At 41.0% G+C, this 22,395-nt stretch overlaps 1 protein-coding gene across 2 annotated transcripts; it reads right to left on the bottom strand.

Annotated features, from left to right (window-relative positions):
* Window positions 1-371: 371 nt before the first annotated feature.
* Window positions 372-20,670, bottom strand: SEH1L (SEH1 like nucleoporin). Of its 2 annotated transcripts, XM_055127302.1 has the most exons (10): window positions 20,427-20,670; window positions 14,862-14,912; window positions 13,532-13,678; window positions 12,017-12,228; window positions 9,885-9,983; window positions 6,739-6,879; window positions 5,634-5,791; window positions 3,746-3,896; window positions 2,728-2,803; window positions 1,047-1,169 (listed from the first exon to the last, which is right to left on the bottom strand). In XM_055127302.1, exons 1-9 carry the CDS (start codon window positions 20,535-20,537, stop codon window positions 2,791-2,793), a joined length of 1,083 nt encoding a protein of 360 aa, XP_054983277.1. In that variant the 5' UTR covers window positions 20,538-20,670; the 3' UTR covers window positions 1,047-1,169; window positions 2,728-2,790. The 2 variants fall into 2 exon arrangements, with proteins under 2 accessions (XP_054983276.1, XP_054983277.1); XM_055127301.1 differs by lacking the exon at window positions 2,728-2,803 and having other exon boundaries at window positions 372-1,169.
* Window positions 20,671-22,395: the final 1,725 nt, after the last annotated feature.

Here is a 22,395-nt window from a genome sequence, read left to right as displayed (position 1 = left end):
ACTATTACAGTTTTAAGGACTTTACCACAATTATTGTCAAGTATACTTTGATTTCAAAATCTAAAAGAATATTAGACCCTACGTTGTTGTCTGACTGAATTGAAAGTCAACATGTTAGATGCAGATGAAAACCTACACATTAACTTTATGCCTTTTTTTAAATAGACAATCTCTCTCTACACCTGATTTTTTTTTTTTTTTTGGTGGTACCACGGATCAACCCAGGTCCTCAGATATGTGCTCTCTATGGAGCGCAGCCCCAGCTATAACTGGATTTTTTTTTAAAGCATAATAAAATATTTTAAGGAGAGTAGGCCTTACTAACTACCAAACAAAAGATATCCCATTACTTATGAAGCACCAGATTTTTATGTTTTAAAAAACATTTTTATTAAATAACCTACTTGGAGAATAATTACAAAAACTTTAAACAGTAATTCCAAGTCATGAAAGGCAATTTCATTAAAAAAAAAAAAAGTCACACCAAACAGTCCATATTATGTTTTGCTGCTTTATACACAGGAATGATTTATTTTACAACTAGTCAATTGCAACATTAGCCTGTAAAATTAAAAAATATATTTTAATGTCTCAAAGGCAAAGTAAACTTCATGATGATATGCTTTCACATTAACCAATATGACAAACCATAAGAAAACACCATGATAACAATTCAAAATAAAATGTACAAAACAGGCACTTTGAAATCAGCTACTGTGTGTAATTCTCACAATTAATGTTACTTGTACATGTCTCATTTCATCAAAGGTGATTAACCAATGGAGCAAATGTGCCTTTGATGCAGAAGCACAAATTAGGTTCCAAACACTGTGTTCTGTTGTAATACATGCAAGACAGAACCTAAATTAGAAAAATCTTCTGAAAGAAAATAAAGAAAAACAAAAAGCAGCCAGGAATGAAAGCATTTACAAGCACTTAAGGCCTTTAAGTGTTAATCAGTGTTTTAAACCCCTTCATTCTCAGGTAAGGGATTAAGAGGCCGAGAGAGAGATCGTCTGCGAGGGTGAGGATACTGGAGGTTGGCAGTGTCAGCATCGCAAGAGTGCTCTACCAGAGGAGGAGGAGGAGGAGGAGGAGGAGGAAGGACCTGGGCATAACTGGACCATCTCGATCCAGCCCGTGGGGAATCCAGAGGGGGAAAGAAATACCTGAAACAATGAAGACAGGAACAAAACACCAAAACAAACAAAAACAACAGAGGGAGGGGGGAAAAGAAAAGAAAAAAAAAAACAGAAGAAAAAGAGAAAAGTAGTAAATACAAAGAGAACCAAAGAGAAGAAAACACATGCTGGAAAAAAAGAAAAGCTTTAGTATATTCATGCCAAAACTAATAGAACATAATAGCAAAAATCAAGACCCTTTCTCAAATCAAGCTTGCTTATGCAAGTATAGAAACTTGAAAAAAAAATACAATCTGTTCAACTTAAAATGTTAAAAAAAAAATTATCAGTGAATGTTACAAAGACAATTTTATAACTTAAAACATTTTCTTATCTCTCAGAAATATATTTGATGTTATCCTGTAAATTTACAAAACTAGTAAGTTGTTTTCTTTAATTAAGCAATGATTCAATGTAGCAGCAGATTGTTTTCTTTTTTTAGTGCATACATGATACTGAAAACCAATTCAATACACTTTCACAGAATAAGGCTAAGCTACTGCAACATACTTTGAAGGCGCAATCTTTGCACATCCTTAGCTTTTTGTGTGCAAAAATCTTAGAAACAGCTACACAATTTTGTAAGTAAAAGGGCTCAATGAATACATACTACAGTCATAATTCTGCCATTTTATAACTTACCCGTAACACTTAGAATTTTGCAATTTAAAGATTTACAGCTTTGTCATCAAAGAATTCTAGAGGATATGAACTAAATGAAGCAGCCAGCTAAATTATAAATATTCTGGGACATGGAATCACTGGTGAGGTTCGTGACATGCAATATCTTAGGAAAAATTTAACTTGCTTTTGTAGTATGTATCCAAATTGTGACCTGCAGGAGACCTGAAGCCATAGCATCCTACCATAAAACTACACAAGCACACTTAGAAACATTTATCTCTTTAGTGAATAATGAAATTTATGAATGAAAATTTACAAAGTCTTTAAATTTTACTACCAATTATAAATTAAGCAATACCATAGGTTTGACTACAAACTGTACAGTCAAATAACTTTCATTTTACTACTACTACTCTCCTTGTATATTTTATAAATATTACAAAGAAACGACAGTTGTATCATATATAAACCAATTCTATAAAAGGTAAACAAATTAGCACTCAAAACAATCTTTATGAAAAATATTTATTCAGTTCCAAATTAAAATTATAAAAATTCATCATTTTAGCTTACTGTTCTAGAAAACAAAAGAAATAAGTCTATATTCTCCAGGTGGGATAAGGTGATACTTTTTCTTCCACCCATCTATCTATAAGGATGGTAACTTTCCTTTTAATTTAAAAATCCAGATTACTTTCAAGAACATTTCAAAAAATTGTTTTGGTGGCAATAGTTTCAACAAAAAGCCTCTCCATTTATATTCCAAAAGTTTCAAATAGTGTCATTAAACTGGCTAGTACAAAAAAAAATGATATACACTGTTTTTTTAAAAGGCCTTTTGGGCTGCGTTTAGTAGTAAGCAGGCTGCTGGTGTATCTTGGGAGAGGTCAAACGGCGCTGGGGGAGGGGAAAAGGAGCTCACTTTCCATTCCTGTGTGCATGCAACAAGCAGCAAAACAGCAAAGTTACTCCAGTTAGCTTGTACTCAGCTGTGCTTTCTGTTAAAGGACATAATACAAATGGAGAAGGGAAAATGCATCACAGATCTAACACATGGTTATTAGCACAGTAAGAACACAGATCAAAACTTCAAAGCTTTCTATGAGAGAAAATATGCATACAAACAGCAACTGAAACAAAGATTTTTTTTTAAAAATCAACACTATTGTCCTTTGCTCCATGAAATCATCTTTAAAATATGTTAAGTTCTATACTAACCTGAAATTGCTTTTAGGCAAATACTTTAAAACCACAAAATCAAACAGAAGAACTTCTTTGTAAAAATATAACAATAAGAGAATAATTGGGGAAATGTGGATACAACTATCTTGTGTCTTTTGATTATTTAATCTGACAAAAGGATAATCACATACAGTTTAAGTTTGTGCTTTGAAGTTTCCAGAATTGTATTCTAAATCATTCACAATGGCATATTAAAATAACATTAATTTACAATTCACATTTTGAAATTTGAATATGAAAACAAGAAGATGGCTCTTTAGATGACATTATTATTTAAGATAAACAAGAACCTAAAATATACTCAATATTTAGGAATCAGAAACTCAGAATTTACCATTTTTCCTTTTATAATAGTCATTAAATTTTAAACATAAAAGCAAACCATTGAACTCTCTTCTGCAAAGTTTTAACGTATTTTATTTGAAATTTCAGTTTGCCCCTATTCAAAGGGCATACTATCAGCACTAACATATAATTACTTATCTAGGACGTTTCTGCTTGAAAGTTACACTTCAGAATAATAGCCTTACAACCTACCTGTAAATATCAAGATGAAGTAAGCTAAAATATGTGACTTTTAAAACATCCATAATCAGTTGTGAATTTCTCTCAGTTAAAATTAAATAAGGCATCTTTAATATGAATAATAGAATTTTTCTTAAAAAAATAATTTTTATTTTCCCCACAAAAGAGCCTACCTGCCAGCAGAAGATCCATTTAATGAATTTTGAAGATTTGGGGTATTTGAACCTAGGGAAGGATTTGAGTTTCCCTGCTGAGAACTCCCATTGACAGGGCTCCCATTACCTTTCAAAATACCAGTACACTTCCAATTGTCCATGTAATTAGCTGAAAGGAAAACGGCCAAATACATTAATGAGATTAATACATATGTTCAAGGCACAAATGTGTATTCACGTCCTTATCATTATAAACATGAGCGCTCTTTATTTTTCTCAGGAAAATGTTAACGATCTTTTTAAACAAAGCACAAATAATGCAATTTTAACTATATGACAAGAATTACTAACTTAAGCAATCCAGGTTTGATCTCTAGCACCCTGTACGGTCCCCTGAGCTTTGCCAGGAAGGATCCCTGAATGCAGCGCCAGGAGTAACCCCTGAACAACACTGGGTGTTGCCCCAAAATAAAAAGAAACACCAAAATCTTCACCATACCTCCTCCAGACAAGAAAAATATTAGCAAGGTTCTTTAAGCCTCAGTACTATCAGAGTAAATCAGTACTATCAGAGTAAATTAGTATTAAAGTTGTTCTCATTATAATGAATTCCAACTAACTGTATATGTAGAACAGTGGTATAATCTCCTTGGTTTCCGAAATCATGTGAGTGCCTAATATCTTCAGAGAATGTATGCAGCTAACAAAAATTTGAGTTCTGAGGGGCTGAAGCAATTGCACAGCTGGTAGGGCATTTGCCTTGCATGCGGCTGACCCGGGTTCAATTCCCAGCATCACATATGGTTCCTCGAGCACCACCAGGAGTAATTCCTGAGTGCATGAGCCAGAAGTAAACCCTGTGCATCACCGGGTGTGACCCAAAAAGAAAAAAAAAAAATTTGAGTTCTGAGTGACTTGTCCAAACTCTGAATGCAAAGTTGGCCACTGGAGAAAATGAATTCAAGAAATCCAGCGCAGAGAGGTTGCTGGGATCGAGCTGGGTAGTCCTGACTAAAGTCCAGAGACAGGCAAAAGCAGCAAAGTCCTTGAGTTCCAATTACAGAAGGACAGATACTCTGGCTCGCTCCATCACAGCTTAAAACTGAAAGAAGGCCCACACACCCAGCTATACTACATTTTATAAAACAGCAACTGTTCAGAATAACCGAACTAAGCTAGAATTTTAAATCCTAAATTTAGGTTATCATCTGGAGTAGTGCAAAAATAAGGATGTCTCAGTCCAGAAGATAACAGAAAAAGTGTAGACCACATCAGTATGGCATTTGTAAGATACTTTGAGAATTGATGACACCAAGATTACTGAACTTTTGGGGTTTTGTTTCATTTTATTCCTTGTCTTGTACCACCCACCAGTGCTAAGGGCTTCCTCTTCCTGGCCCTGTGCTCAGGGATCACCCTTGGCTGCACCTGGCAGAATATACGCAGTGCTGGGGGTCATACCGGGTTGTCACATACAAGGCAAGCAATATACCTGCTGTACTACCTGTTCACATCAGATATATAAATTTTTGGAAGGTGTAGACATAGAGAAGATACAAGGTTTTCAAGAAAGGGTTGGATGACTGAAGCAACTACTTAGTAAGAGATGACTATAGTCATAATCTATAGTCAACAAGGTAAAGGTCAACAAGTTACCTACACAGCAAACATCTTTTCATTAAAGATACTATAATCAGTTGCAATTTTACTTTTAACTTTAAAAGTTATTTTCTACATGTAAACTTAGTATTTCACTTAAGTATTAGCAGCTACAAATCAGATAAACTGATGATATTCTGCAAATAACTGCAGAAACATGTTTTCTAAAATATTAAAATTTATATTTCTAAGGAAAAAAATTCTAAAGTAACAATATAAAGCAGTAACTCCTTTATTGACATCTTACCTTTCCACAATCTCACACAACCATCGTCTCCTGAAGATGCTAGTACTGTTCCTGTTATATTCCAACTAACTCGCCACACCTGAGAATTATGATTATCAAACTGTGCCACTATGTGGATTTCAAATTTTGTTGGCCCACCAGAGGAAGTAAGCTCTTTCCTGTTAATAAGAAGTTTCTTTAAGTAAAAGAAATACAAATGGTCTCTCACATATTTGCCGTTTTATCATGTAAGAATGTGTGCATCTGCGCTGCTCTCCCCCATAAGCTCATGTCACTTTTCTTTGACTTCCCACACCTGCCTTGATTTCACCACAGAAATTTATTTTTGGTTACTATGTCATACAAGAAAGAAATGACAAGAATTTGTGTTCCCCAAAAAGTTTGAGGACACAAATCAACAATTTCAGAAAAAGAATAAAATGATGGGCCGGAGTGATAGTAAAGTAGGTAAGGCTCTTGCCCTGCATCCAGTTCATCTGGATGCCAGGAATCCCAGATAGTCCCGAGACCACCAGGATCCCAAGTACTGAGCCACTGCTGTGTATGACTCCCCCCACTAATAATAATAATAATAATAATAAAGCAGAAGGGAAAAAAAGGAGAAGAAAAAGAACTCACCCAATTTAAAATAAAATGAGCTAAATAGTTTCTTCACAAGAATACCTCAATACTATGTTTTCACTAAGCAGACACCATATATCGTTCAAACATTTGTAGAGTACCTATTAAACTTAGAGCAGAGGTCCCAAACTAATTTGATCTGCTATTCCCTTAAAAAAAAAAAATCACTCAGCATCTTTAAGAAAGTGCCCCCATGGCTGCACCTGAGGTAACTAATCGGCTAGACCATTTCAGTTTCCCCCACCACTCCCAGTCACAGTGTAGAAAACATCAGTGTTCCACTTTGGGAAACACTAATGTAGAGGCTCAAAATCACAAGCTAAATAAAGCACAAAAGAACACAAACCTCCTCGTTACTCAGTTCCTCACACCCCCAGAACCATGCATTTATACCTGATGTGTTTGTCGGCTGTCACCACAAATACAGTAAGTGCAAAGAGCATCACAAATAACATCTTACAGTGTAATTGTTTCGAGAACTCACCTCACAGGCTTCAGTGTGAAAATCCTCACATCTTTGGTCGCTATGGCTAGAATATGGAAAGACCTGCCCAAGTTTGGAGCAAACGCAATATCATGAACAGGGTCTGTAACTGTCATGAGGGTCTCAGCTTTTGCATATTTCCTGTTGAAAACACAATTCACATCGAAAATTTCAGAAACATATTTTTTAAATCACTGTCAAGATAACCTGTTTTTATTTTCACGTGGTCCACAATGAAATGTGTAGATGACTCATACCCCTTGAACTATAAATGCTATATCTGGAAACGGTGTCTTTGAGGATATAATTAAGGATGAGATTATTCCACATTTAGGGCAGACTCTAGACCCAAAGTGTTTGTTCTTATGAAAGACAAAAGAAAAACAAATTTTAAAAAACATGTGAAGACAAAGGCAAAACTGGAGTTCTGCTGCCACAACACAAGGAACTCCTGGAGACACTGAAACAGGACAAGACAAGGAAGAGTCTCGGGAAAAAGACAATCCCGATGACATCTTGGCTTTTACTTCCAGCCTCCAGAGCTTCGAGAGAAGAGTTTGGAGTAATCTGCTACGGCAACCCTAAGATACTAATAACCTCCAGATTCTTTCCTTTGATTTCTTTTTAAATAATTTAACAAAAACTTAATTAGAATGAGATCTGGATTCATTAGCCATTATTTCTTTTTTTTTTTTTTTAAGGATAATTCAGGGGCCAGATCGATAGTACAACAGGTAGGGCACTTGCCATGCACAGGTCAACCCGATTAGATTCCTGGCACTCCTGACATCCCAAGCCCCAACAGGAGTGATCAGTGAATGCAGAGCCAGCAGTAAGTCCTGTCCACTGGTCTGGCCCCAAATAAAACAAAACAAAAGGGTAACTGAGGCATCTATCTCCAAAATACAAAAAAATTCCTCTAAAAGATATGCATACCTGTTTAAGCTCACAGTACAAGAGTTAGAATATGGAAAAACCCAAATATCCCAGGACAGATGAATGGATAAAGAAGTTGTTGCATATATAAACAATGGAATACTACTCAATTGTTAAAAAAAAAAGGAAAGAAAGACAGAATCTTGTTGTTCAGTGCAGCTTAGATGAAGTGAAGGGTATGACATAAATTAAACCAAGTCAGAGGGAGAAAGGCAAATACTAGATGATCTCATCTGTGGTATATAGAGAAATCAAACGAGAATGGACAGTATCAAATATAATGAATACTTGGACACAGGACACTTAGGTGGTGGTGAGGTGTGGTAACTGTGTACATCAAAACCTTACATAAACATGAGACCTAAATTGTAACCATTAAACTTAACAAACAAAATTAAAATAACAAATCTGAGTGACAATACAAGAGATTAAGATGCTTGTCTTGCTTGTGGTCAATCCTGTTCAATCCCCAGCACCACGTATGCTCCCTCAAGCACTGCCAGTACTGATCCCTGAGCACTATCAGATATGGCCCAAACACCTGCACCCCTGCCCACAATTTAATTTTTAAAGGGGGTGGGACTAAATTTTCTAAACAGTTGAGCCAGAATAAGAGTGAAACAGATAAAAGTCAGAGTTGACATTACAGTGATTGATAAAGGAACTTTAGCAAAGTCTAACTTACCTTGACAATTCTATTTATCTACAACAAGCTGTACAGAACAGCGATGCTGCAGACGGAGGAAAAACAGGACTCCAGGAAGGCAGAACACAATTGTAGGAACTTAAAAACCAAGTAACAATGGAGCCTGTTGCAGCACTTGCCTTATATGTACCAACACTGAATGGATCCTTGGCACCCCCATATGGTTCCCAAAGTGCCATCAGGAATGTCCTGAGCAGAGAGCCAGGAGTAAGGCCTGAATACAACTGGGTAGAGCCAAAAAATTCAAACTTCTGAACTGCAGGGTCTATGGCAACTAGACTCTTTCTTGCCTCACCAAACCAATATGTGATTTTACCAAGTGTTTTGCCTACACCATCAGTCTCTAGGTCCCCTGATGGATTTTCTCCTGCAAGATTCTGAATACAACTCTGAAAGTGATTACAGCCCTCAAAACTGTTGCAGATAACTTATATGACCCAAACTAATTTTCTAAATATAATTCCATACTCTCTCCTACCCTATCCATTTCCAGAGTTCCTTATCTCAACAAAATACACATTATCCTTTGAATAATTAAGCAAGAACTCTGGAAATTATCCTAACAGCTCTGTACCTCTTCCTCACCTTTCACATCCAACTGACCACCAGGTTCTCTTGATATAACTTACAAAACTGTATAAAATTGTTCACTTCTCTTGATCTCCATCACCATTTCTCCACTATTCTATTATAAAATCATTGAAATATGCCACCTGATGTCTTAGAGCTTTCTAATCCTGTACCCATTAATGTTTCCCTCCATGAAACATACTTTCTACATCTACAGAGAAGTTATACTGCTAATTATTATTATTAATGATTCCTCAACATATAAACTCTCCGTGGCTTCATACTACACCGAGATTAAAATCTCTGGGGCCAGAGCTATAGCAAATAGGGCACTTGCCTTGAATACAGCCTCTGTGGGTTTGATCCCCAGTCTCCCACATGATCTCGGGTCCACAGGAGTGAACCCTGGGCAAGGAGCCATGAGTAAAGTCCTGAGCACTGCCTGGTGTGCCCTCCCCGCAAAAAATTCTAAATATTAAATTTAGGTCTTGCAGATTCTCACCACATTCCCTTGACTATTACCTTCCAATCACAGCAAAAAATAATGGCTTTCTTGTTCACAGGCCTTATCACATACAGCTTTCTCTACCTTTTTTTGTTTGAATTTTCTACTTTTGTTGTTCGGATAACTTCTACCCATCCACAAGTTTTCTTCTGGTCCCCCGAAACTAGATTAGTTCCCACAGAAAGTCTTAGCATCCTCTTTCTTCCAATTTATAAGATTCATAACCATCTTTTACAATTTTTCCCCTAAAACTTGGTACATAATGAAAACCCAATTACCTTCACCTCTATCATTTACAGGCCTAAAACTTGGCATATCATAAGAAGTAAATATGTAAAGAGCAATGCATCATTCGGTTAAGAAAACAAGGAATAACTTTTTTTTTAATTAGATGTAATTCAGAATAATTAAAACCAAAGCAGTACTAACCTGGTGTTTTCATTATATTCAAATATCTGAACCTTGGCCATCGCATTTGGACTACTATCATCACTTCCTACAGCTATCATAGGGGAATGAGCACGCGAGCTAAAAATAAAAAATAAGAAACCATATTTTACACAATATAAAAAACATTTCATAGTAGTTTTAAAATACTGGTATCAACTTGCTCTACAATCCACAAGACATCACATCTCCACTGGTGCCTAGACCCCTCCCAAACACCTGCCCGAGCCTCACCCTAGAGGGTCGTCCTTGGGAATATATGACCTGGAGCTGTGAATACGGTTCTTCTGCACTGCTTAAAACACCTTTTCCTGGGGCTGGAGCGATAGCACAGTGGGTAGGGCTTTTGCCTTGCATGCGTACAACCCGGGTTTGATTCCCAGCATCCCATATGGTCCCCTGAGCACCGCCAGGGGTAATTCCTGAGTGCAAAGCCAGGAGTAACCCCTGTGCATTGCTGGGTGTGACCCAAAAAGCAAAAAAATAATAATAACAAAATTTAAAAAAAAATAACACCTTTTCCTATGGACAAGATTTTAAGCATTCTACAGATTTTTTTTCTAAATAAAAGATGATTTTCTTTCTGAAAAAAACTGCTCAATAACTGTGGGATGGAAATTAATTCTGTAAAACCAAAATCATGATAAAGAAAAACTTGAGAACCAGAGACATAGTACAGCACCTGCCTTCCACTTGATGGATCTGGCTTCAGAACCATATAAAGTCACTCCACACCACCAGGAGTGACCCCTGAGCACAGAGCAAGGAATAAGCCCTGCAGACTGCCAAGTGGGGACCTCCTCTCACCCCATCCCAACAAAAAAAATCTTGAAGACGGAGAGAGACAGGTGGAAGAAAAGCTGTAAAAAGCTACCCCACTTGAAGGCATCAGTCACACGTCATTCTCTGCAGAAATAAGAAATTAATTTCTTTTGAAAAATGCAAAATAAAAGCAGCAATGACAATGAACTCCACTGGCCGGAACTCTAACTTGAATCATTATTTGTAACTAATCCCAATTACCTATATGGTTTCCACTGCCTCCCTCCCTTACTCAGATTAATTTATAATGTAATTAAAAAACTGGTTATTACTAAAGATTTATAAAGTTTTAAATCACCTGAGAGAAATATCAAGTAAACTGTGAAGTGCTGTAGGAATAAAATTACTGGCCAAGGAAATGTCAATTCCACAGTATTCTCTATACCACATAAACTTTACTTTTAGTGTTCTAAAAATTATTTTGTTTATACGTGTTAAATATTTGAATGAGGACTAAATGTATATTTATAATAATATGGTATAAAATTATGAAACATCCCAGTCAACAACCTTAGTTGAGAATTTCCTCATTTCACAGCAAAAAACAAGTGTTTAGGGACGGCTGTGGGTGGAGGACAGGGAGGGGCCTTTCGGACCCTGATAGAGAGAGGGGAGCACTCTGGTCACTGGTGTGGTGTTGATGGAAGTAATGTGAATCATAACTCAATACAAATGCTGAAAACAGAAAAAGAGCAAGTGTTCACTTTATTTTTTCTGCCTTTTTGTTCATTTCATTTTGGGACCACTTCTGGTGAAATTAAGAGATCATATGTGGTGCCAGGGATTGAACCAGGGTCAGCTATATACAAGGCAAGCAGCTTTACCCGCTTTAATATCTCCCTGACCCTTTTAAAATATAAATTTAATTGTCTCTAAATAAAACATAGTAGGGTTAAAATTGATCATTTTATGGTACTACTACATGGTAGCAAACATTCACCTAAAACAAATTAGTGATCTGAAAAAGTACTAAGTCTCCAAACAATTTTAAAGAAATAAAAAGCAAATCGAGTAATAATCAAATATGAGTAGAAAGATCTGTTTATTGTACTTCTGTTACCACTTTTGATACATCTAAAATTTTCCCTAAAAGCTTTTAAAAAGGGGGGGAAAAAAAAACTACCCTAACCTAAAATATCCTGGTTACATTTTAGAATTTATTACTTTAAGCCATGAAAACAATTCCAGAAGGCTTCATGACTATCTAAAAGCTTTTTAGAGAAAATTCTCCACCACTTAGCTTTACTACTTTCACTAGAATATATTATCACAGTCTGCTGTGTTAGGCTTACCTTGAAGGGTTCCAGGAAATACAACTACAGCTTAGCTTACACGAGATCTCATGCTGCAGAGACCACTGGCTGAGATTCATGACATCGGGTGCCTCATAGATTCGCACTATCCCATCAGCTGAACAGGTGGCTAACATCAGACCCATATGCTTGGGAGCAAATTTCACATCAGTCACTGATGTTCTGCTATCCACCAGAGTTGTTCTCTTAACCTGAAAAAGAAGTTTAGTAACTTAACAATGGAACTCAAAGAAGTGCAAAAAATAAATAAATTAGAAAAAGTGGAAAGAGGACAAGTCTGACATCACACAGAACTCTTTCACCATTTACTAGGATAATTTTGGTCTGAAGGTTATTTAAAAACTGGTATTCAATTCCCTACACAGCATTTGGCAAATACCAAACATACATAACTGGCAATGAGTAACAAGTACCTGTAATTACTTCACTGAAGGCAGAAGAAAATTGGTCTTATAAGGTTTATATTAATCATGTAAAAATGCCATTGGGAGTCTGGAGCAACAGCGGGTAGGGTGTTTGCCTTGCACACAGCCGACTCGGTTTCAATCCCCAATACCTTATTTGGCTCCCCAAGCACCACTAGTAGTGATTCCTGAGTGCAGAGGCAGGAGTAACCCCTGAGCATTGCCAGGTGTGGCCCCAAAACCGAAATAAATAAATAAAATAAAGATGACTTTAAAAAAATGCCCTTGGGTTCATGCCTTCCCCTCTTCCTCCTTTGCTGCTGCGGTGCTGACTGGAACGCACAAACTCGGCCCTGATCATTACACCCTTCAGTTGCGGTGCTTGCAGATGAGCTCACTGGGGTCAGTCGCATTTAGTTGTGGTGCTCATCAGGGGACTACGGGACCCAGCAGCCACTCACAACCAGGCTCATGCACGGCCAGGCTGAGTATTGCAAGTGCTGGCACCCAGACCGTGTGTACCTCACTGCCCAGGCCCTCCACCCCTAAGTGTACACCACAACTGAGAGCACAAGACCCCCCAAAAACAAGCACCTCAAGTGTGCAACCTGATCATGGCAGCAGCAGCAGCAACGGTAACAACAAGGGGGGTAGTGCAATGCCATGTATGAGTGCCAAGACATGGAAACAACCCCACTAACTGCATCCACAACAGATAAGTAGATAAAGGCATAGTGTATAGACTCACAAAGGGGCACTACTGAACTCCTAGATGAAATTGTTCCTTTTGCTAGAACTATAAGGGGTCATATTAATGAAATTAAATCAGAAAAAAAAGACAAATGCCAGATGATCTTGTGTGTGTGTGTGTGTGCGTGCACGAGAGAGAGAGAGAGAGAGAGAGAGAGAGAGAGAGAGAGAGAGAGAGAGAGAGAGAGAGAGAGAGAAAGAAAGAGAGTTACGGTAATTAAAAAAAAAGACAGCAAAATGACCAACAAAACGTACTCTTAGACTCTGACTCTACCTTATGGCTCAGGGACAATGAGGGGTACTCAGCTCTAGACTTCAGAAAAAATAATAAACGCCTTACCCAATGACTCTGTCCTCGAAGTTTATCGTTTGATTCTCCTACTATTTCTTCCCATACAGCAGCTGTTCTGTCAAACGAACAGGAAGCCAAAACCTGTCCAAACTCGGGATGAGCCCATGTCACACGCCACACAGATCCACTATGCGTCTGATGAATTAAAAAGAAACCCAAGTTGACTCACATTTCACCATACTTGATTTTACTTGGAAGATACCAGACAGATCACTTTACTTTGATAGGACTTTAAAAAGCTATCTGATTTTAAAAAAGAAAAAAAAGAAAGAAAGAAAAAGCTATCTGATTTAACATTTAATTCTAAAGTTAAAAGTTAGGGCCAGAGAGTTAGTATTATGGGTCAAGTGCTTTCCTTGCACACGGCTGACCACAAGCCCACCAGGACGGATACCTGAGCACAGAGCCAGGAAAGAGCCGTAAGCACTGCTGGGTATGGCCCCAAATCCAAAATAAATAAATACATAAAGAAAACTGTACAAAACATCATGACCACTTAAAATATGTAAAGGGAAAAGGTAAGTACAAAACCCTGAAAATCTGGGGCCAGAGCAATAGCACAGCTTGTGGGAAGCTTGCCTTGCACATTGCAATCCCAGGTTCGATCCCTGACATCCCATATGGTCCCCTGAGCACCGCCAACTGTAATTCCTGAGTGCAGAGCCAGGAGTAATCCCTGAGCATTGCCAGGTATGGCCCAAAAAGCTATAGAATACTGAAAATCTAAATTTTTTTAATTTGTTTGTATACTATAGAACGACAAGCTTCTTTTTTGTGTGTGGTATACAGAGCAGTGCTCAGGTATCACTCCTGCTTCTGTGCTCAGGGATCACTCCAGGTGAGGGCTCAGGGTACGACATGTGGTGCTGAGGATTGAACCCATTATACTAACTTTCCAGCCCCCAAGACTACAGTTTGTTGTTTTTTGGTTTGGGAGGGGATTTTTTTTTTTTTTGGTGGTTGGAGGGGGAGGGGCACACCCAGTTGTGCTCAGAGTTTACTCCTGGTTCTGCACTCAGAACTAATTTCTGGCGGGCTCAGGGGACCATATGAGATACCTGCAATTGGGATCAAACCCAGGTTCATTTCATGAATGTAAATGCCATACCCAGAGTACTATCTCTCTGGTCCCAAGAACTACAAATTTTCTTAAGTATATTTCTGTTACATTTTATCTTACAATTTTCTCAACACTAAACAGTTAAGTCATTGAACATCCTCAAATAAACATTTCCATTCAATTAAACTGAAAATTGATTACAAAGCAAATCACTGTAATGTAAATAATGTGGTATAATTGAGTTGTAAAAATACTAACCTTCCAGCTAGCAGTACAATGCCATTCTCCACTTTCACTTTTATCCCAGACCTATAAAAATAAATATTTTAGACAAGAATTTCAATAAACTAGTATGAAAAATATGAACCCCAAAGTACCCTCTGGACAGAAAGGAACATAAAATCCACAAGCCTACCACCAGGAAATAAACATTCGTATCATCAATCTAACATGTGCCAAGAGTTCGAGGGTCTCAGACACTAGTCTAAGAACGTAGATGACAGAATATGCTTGAAGAAGTAGACAACTCTGTCACCGTCCGCCGCCTAATGTGCAGTATTTACGGCCTACAAAGTTGTCACGCACATAGAACTAGTGAATACTTAACTTCACTCCTACAGGGAAATCGGAGAGTGTGATTCATTCATAGGAGTTTCTCTGGCAGCATATGTACCAAGCAACTAATCAAGACAACCTGTTGTATGTGTGTTGCAATTATCTCTTAACAGCTTCCATTTTATTTTTAGTTCTTTATTTTGAGTTTGGGGGCCACATCTGGCACTGATAGATTCCGAAACAATTTGGTGCCAAGGATGGAACCCAGATCTCCTCCACAAAAAGCATGCACTCAGCCTGTGGAGCGGTGTGTGTGTGTGTGTGCACGCAGCCAACCCAGGTTGTATCCTGGCATCCCATATGGTTCCCTGAGCATGCAAGGAGTGATTCTCGAGCGCAGAGCCAGGAGTCACACCCGAGCACTGCCAGGTTTTCTCTGAAACAACACCAAACTCATTTGTTAACAAACTCATGGCCAAGAGCACTACATTCAAGGTTGAATAAATATTCCCCGGCATAGTTTCTCCAGAGGGTACATCACACAGTCCTCTTGCACTTACAAAATGGCAGCACTATGCTTGGGACCATTTTAAACTTTGAAATGATAAAGAGAACAAACATTTTTTTAAAGCAGTACCAAACAGACTAGGAAAAAGCACACTGAGTGATGCCGATTTTCTGCCACTCTGCGTATGTCAACAAAGTCTCTAGGTACTGGTCTGGACTTTATAAATAAATTTGGGCACAAAGATAAATTCACAAATACAGAATGTGCAAATAATGAGGATCGACCAAACATGAAAGCAATGTTGGTGTCTCACCCACAAACAAAATAGGCACTACAGTAACGAGATGTACTTTTCAACTCTTAATGTATTTTCTTATTCCCATAATCTGGATCAAATTAACTCTATAGCAGCGTGTTTGATGCCACTGAGTCTCATACTTTAGGTCTTTAAAATACTAAAATAGCACAGCGGGTAGGGCGTTTGCCTTGTATGCGGCCGACCCAGGTTCGATCCCCGACATCCCATATGGTCCTCCAAGCACTGCCAGGAGTAATTCCTGAGTGCAAAGCCAGGAGTAACCCCTGAGCATCGCTGGGTGTGACCCAAAAAGCAAAAAAATAAAATAAAATAAAATGAAATAAAATAAAATAAAATAAAATACTAAAATATTGGGGCTGGAGTGACAGGCAGGTAGGGTATTTGCCTTGCACGCAGCCGACCCAGATTCAATTCCCAACATCCCATATGGTCCCCCCGAGCACCGCCAGGAATAATTACTGAGTGCAGAGCTGGGAGTAAGCCCTAAGCATTGCTGGGTGTGACCCCTACCCCCCAAAAAAAGCAAAAAATAATAATAATAATAATAAAATACTAAAATGAGAATACACATTAATTCCAGATACTTGACATTATGCCAACAAATTTACATACTACTGATGTAACCACATTAAAAAAAAAGTATATAAAGCACAAGTCAGAACTTGCTATAAACAGTTATTCTAGTTATCTGTCCTAACCTAGAGTTGTATCAGCAGAAGTCCTTCCCCCTAAGGTGGAGGGTCAGGGCAGAGATAGGGTATCTATCTCTAGGGTAGGGAGCCCGTCTTGCTCGCCCAAGGTACCAATGACTGTGCTACCTCCAGCCAATGCAACCAAGCACGTGAGCTGCCGCCCTGGCAAGGCAATAAGGGAGAGGGAGGGAAGGGGAGCGGGAGCAAACTGGGAGAGGGAAATTTAAAAGGGCCAGATAGGACAGCAGGGAGGGTACTAGCCTTGTATGCAGCTGGCTTGGGCTCAGTACCCCAGCACCACATAAGGTCCTGTGAGCCCTGCCAGCAGTGATCCCGAAGCACAGAGCAAGGACTAAGCCCAATGCATAGCTGGGTGTGGGCCAACCCCCAACCCCAAACAAAACAAAGTTTGCACCCTAACAACCTGTCACTGTCATCCCATTGCTCATCGATTTGTTTGAGCGGGCACCAGTAACGTCTCTCATTGAGAGACTTATTGTTACTGTTTTTGGCATATCCAATACACACGGGTAGCTTGCCAGGCTCTGCCGTGCGGGCTCCATACTCTCAGTAGCTTGCCGGGCTCTCCAAGAGGGGCAGAGGAATCGAACATGGGTCGGCCACGTGAAAGGCGAAAGCCCAACCACTGTGCTATCGCTCCAGCCCAACAACCTAACAACCCAAAAGAATCAAATCCTGGGGGCTGGAGCAATAGTACAGGTAGGGCATTTGCTCTGCACACAGCCAACCTGGGTTCAATCCCCAACAACTAATTAGTTCCCCCAAAACTGCCAGGCATTACGTCTCCTGAGCATCATGTATATGGTCAAAAAAGAAAAAAAAAATTAAGAAAAGAATTAAAACCTTGAAATTTTGGCCCATGAAACACTAGGAAAAGACTTTGGATAAATCTTACTAAAAGGATGGCATTTTAGTATGTTTAAAAAAATACAGCTATAAACTTTGTAAGATTCCTTGGAAAACTGAAAATAGAATTAACATGATCCAGCAATATCACTTCTGGGTTTATACCCAAAAGAACTGGAAACAGAATCTTGAAGAGATCATGGCTCTATACCAGCTTCAGAGCAGCATTGTTTGCAACAGCTACAATACAGAATTAATCCAAATCCAGACATATGAGTGATAAAGAAAATATGTCATATCCAATAGGATAGAGCATAAATTCAGCCTCAGAAAGAAATTCTGACATATGCTATAATGTGTATGAATAGCAAACAAGCCAAATCCACAAAAACAAGTATTATTGATTCCACTTTTTCTGAGGTTCTAGAGTAGACACGTTCAGGACACAAAATAGGGTCTGTACCAAGGACTGCAGGGAGAATTCGGAACTACTGTTGGAAATTAAGAGTTAAGACATGGGGGTGGCTGAAAAACTCAGATATGCGGTTTTTGTGGGCCTGGAAGACAGGCCCAGAAACTGCCTCTGGCATCATATAAACTCATTAGTGGCCATGATCCAGAGACTCACAAACAAATCTTGGAAGAGAGCAACAAGCTACAGAGATGCCTCTGGACCCCAAAGTCAGACCATCCAGTTAAAAGAGTTAATTCCAGGGAGCCAGATCGATAGCACAGCGGGTAGGGCGTTTGCCTTGCATGTGGCCGACCAGGGTTCAATTCCCAGCATCTCACATGGTCCCGAGCACCGCCAGGGGTAATTCCTGAGTGCAGAGCTAGGAGTAACCCCTGTGCAGTATCCCTTTTTGGGGTATGACCCAAAAAGAAAAAAAAAAGTGGTTGAAATGGTCAATTTTACATATGTGTACATTATCAAAAATTTTTTAAATTGAAAGAGTAATGCCAGTGACTGACAGAGGAAATACTGTTCCTGGTAGTATAAATAATAGTACAATGTAATTTTTCTTTAAAGTTATGTGTATGGGGCTAGAGAAATAGCACAGCGGGTAGGGCGTTTGCCTTGATGTGGTCAACCCAGGTTTGATTCCCAGCATCCCATATGGCCCCCCGAGAACCACCAGTTCCTGAGTGTAGAGTAACCCCTGTGCATCGCCAGGTGTGACCCCAAAAGAAAAAAAAGTGAGTATATATATATATATACACACATATATATACACATATGTGTGTGTACTACTATGTATACACACACACATATATACATACTACATGTACAACATACACACACACACACACACAAAATCTCCCTAAGTTTCTCTACTGGAACCTGTCTAAGAAAATCATTTTATTTAAACACAAACACACATAGAAGGACCTAAAAAATAGTTTACAGGGTTGGAACACGTGCTCTGATGCAACAGGCGCAGTGTGATGCTTGGAACTGCATGTCCTGTCTCCCCCCCACCCCATTCCTTCTACCAGCATAATAGTGGCCCCAGTATCCCTGGCCAACCAGCACCACATTGCAGGGCCCGAGCACTGCACCACCCAGCCCTGACAGCTGCTGAGAATCTCCAAGGAATGGCTGCCCCAAACTATGTATTTTTTAAAACTTAAAACTATTAAGGACTTTCACTCAACACTGCTCCTGAAACCTATGGATGAAACCTACAAATTGAGAAATCTACTTCAAGACTCAGTAATAATGGGTGACATTTTCTATTATTGATTCACAATAGCCAAAAGGTGGATGGCCAATGGATATAAACAAAGTGTTACAGACACAAACACAAGTCACCCCATTTTAACAATGAAAGTCCTGAGGGTCAGGGAGGGACTCAGTGGTAGCAAGCACGCCTCTCCCATGTGTGACCAGGCTTGGGTCCTTGGCAATACTGAAAACTGAGTTTCAATTTAGGATGAAAGGACAAAGTTTGAGGATGTAGTGTTGGATGGTTGCATCGGCCGGGCTTAACGCAACTGAATTACAATGCACCCTTAAAAATCAGTATTTTACCATAACAAAATTAATTTTAAAAAGCCGATCCTAAGCCTCTTTAGTATAATCAATCCATGAATTTGGCAGCACCACTTTAAAAGCGAAAACCACTCGTCAATAAAATCCTTTGAAGGAATCACAGGTACCATAACCCGACTTTTTATTTTCAACAAGTGAAAAAAAAAATCTTCCACGGTTACTTTGCAGTGGTCGAAAATGCAAATAATTCACACTGCCGCCTTCACCTTCGGTCTCTTCACCTTGAGCCAACCCACTGCCATCTCCTAGGGGGCTTTCCTGCGTGTCAGGGCAGTCTACACTCGCCGGCAGCCGGCGGAGACCTGCGAGTTTTCTCCCACCGAGAACAAGGAACACCCGCGAGCTTTTCCACGCGGACGTAAGGGAAGGAGCGTGTCCGGGGGAGCGCGGAGCCCCCGCCGGGAACCCACTGCGACGTCTGGGTCCCAGGGCCGAGTCCCCCGGACCCAACTAGCGAGAAACTTCAAACACGGGCTCCCAGGGGAGGAGCAGGGCGCGAAACGGCTCCGCGCGAAGCCGACGGCCCGCGCGCCCCCTGCACCCCACGGCCCGCGCGCGACGGAAGCACGAGTCCGGGGCGCGGCCCCGCGGCGGGAGCGCGCGCGGAGCCCCGCGCAGGCGCACAGCAGCGGCCCGCGGCGCGGTGACTCCACAATACGCGGCGGCATGGCGGCGCGGGCGGGCCGCGGCTTCCGCACCGCCGGGCCTCGCGGGCTCGGGGGGCCGGCCACACGCGTCCCGGATTCGGGGGCGGCCGCCCGGGCGGCGGCGCCTCGTGCCGCGGCCCCTTCCTCGAGGGCTCGGCCCCGCGCGAGGGCGCCCCGCGCACCTTGACGCTCTGGTCGCTGGAGCAGGTCGCCATCCGCCGCCCGTGGAAGTCGAAGGAGACATCATGGATGAGGTCCTTATGGTCCGCCGCGATGCTGCGCGCCACAAACATGGCTTCCGTCGGGCCCGCGCCTTCTCCGTCGGTCCCTCCCGCCTCCGAAGCGGGCGGCCGCGGCGGCGCGCGGACCGCAGCCCACCAAACCCCGCCGCCGCCGCCGGGGCCGCGCACGGCGCGTGCTGTGTGCGCGTGCCCGCGCCCCTCCTGGCCACGCCCCCGGCCCTGGCCACGCCCCTCGGCCCGTCATGCCCCGCGAAACCCCAGGCCCGCCGCGTGAGCTACCTGGCTGGACTTGCTTCTGCCGGCGGCTGCTGTCTGTGAGCCAGAGACTCACTCTCATACATACATGTATATATATATATGTATATATATATACATGTATGTATATATATGAGTGAGTGCAGATATATATATTAGTGAGTGCAGAAAAATGAAATATATATTAATATATATATTAGTGAGTGCAGAAAAATGAAAAGCTTCATGATGCCACCCCCAGCTCTTGGAGTTGGCGACCAGCTTTTGCTGGCTGTTGCTGTGTGTGAGCCAGAGAAGAGAATATGATACAGTGAAGTACAGAGAAATGGAAAGCTTGGCAATTCCACCCTTTTGGCCTTGCGTCCATTTCCGTTTTTCTTGTATTTCCTACCCCAGAAAGGGCAGAAGTAACAGAGAGGACACACGTGAATTTAGACTGGAGCAGAGCGTTGTTGGGACACTGACTTCACTGAGTCCAAGATCCATGAGGACACAAGAAGGATGGTGCTGAAACTGAGAAAGCGAAAGGTTATGGAGGTCTGAGAGCAGGAGGAAGAATTCCTGGCCAAAATGTTTCCATTAGAACAGACCGATTGGGGAAGACCTAGAGTCTTGGCCATGAGATGCCAGCAACTGGAAAGTTCTCCATGTGAAATGCGAGTCGCCTAGGAGGATGGCAGGATCCCTAGTGAATGTGCATAAAGACTACCCGTGGCAGTCAAGGAGCACAGTTCCTTGAAGCAGCAGACTTGCAAATGTGGTCCTGAGTTCAGCTCCCCAGCATCCTACCTACACCCCCCTACCCCCAGCATTTCAGCAATCTGATCTCTGCCCCACAAGTGACCTCAGCCAGGTGTATAGGCACCACCAGGAAAGGTGTGACCCCTTGGTGAGCACCCTCGGCTAAAACATGTGCCAGAGGTGAGCACATGTGTGAGCACTGCAGGAGCCAGGGATATGGCTCAAAATGGGGCAATGGAGCACTGCATAGCATGTGGGAGTTTGATCCCAGGCACCACTATTTGAAGCGCTCTCAGGCCCCAGCAGCCACACTGGGTCTCCCTAAACCTGGTCATGGTCTCCCAAGCCTTCACCCCAACACCACTCCTCTCCTTTAAATAAATAAATGATAACTCACTGGTGGTCAAAGGAGGAGTAAGCCCTGAGCACTGTTGGGTGTGTCCAAAAACAAACAAAAGTCCTGAAGGATTCAGTCAAGCCCCGGGAGCAAAGGAATGCTCAGCAAAGGTCTGGTCAGAGGGGGCTGGATCGATAGCACAGCGGGTAGCGCGTTTGCTTTGCACACCGCCAACCTGAGTCAATTCCCAGCATCCCACATGGTCCCTCGAGCACCGGCAGGAGTAATTCCTGAGTGCATGAGCCTGGAGTAGCCCCAGTGCATTGCCAGGTGTGACCCAAAAAGCAACAAAAGAAAAGAAAAAAAGAAAAATGGTCTAATCAGAGTCTACTATTTACCAGGCATATAGAGGACTCAGTGATAAAGTTAGATAGGATGGGAGTTAGTGAGGGATTTGGGTCAGGGAGAGCAAGTTCCAAAACCATTTTGAAATTGATCCTGCAGAGTTGGAGGATTGTGTTTTAAACAGTGATTAAGAATAACAAGAATGTTAGCTTAACAAGAACGATGAGGTTA

This window comes from Sorex araneus, chromosome 2 (assembly GCF_027595985.1).
Source record: "Sorex araneus isolate mSorAra2 chromosome 2, mSorAra2.pri, whole genome shotgun sequence".
Lineage (NCBI taxonomy): Eukaryota > Metazoa > Chordata > Mammalia > Eulipotyphla > Soricidae > Sorex > Sorex araneus.
Note: the sequence above shows the minus strand (reverse complement) of the source record. Positions and strands in the feature narration are given on the sequence as shown.

Coding starts and splice junctions, on each gene's coding strand:
- SEH1L (XM_055127301.1), bottom strand. CDS start 20,537: ATGTTTGTGGCGCGCAGCATCGCGGCGGACCATAAGGACCTCATCCAT. Junction 13,679..14,861: donor ATTGTACTGCTAGCTGGAAG/GTTAGTATTTTT, acceptor TTAATTCATCAG/ACGCATAGTGGATCTGTGTG. Junction 1,170..3,745: donor AATGGATCTTCTGCTGGCAG/GTAGGCTCTTTT, acceptor TCATTGTTTCAG/GTATTTCTTTCCCCCTCTGG.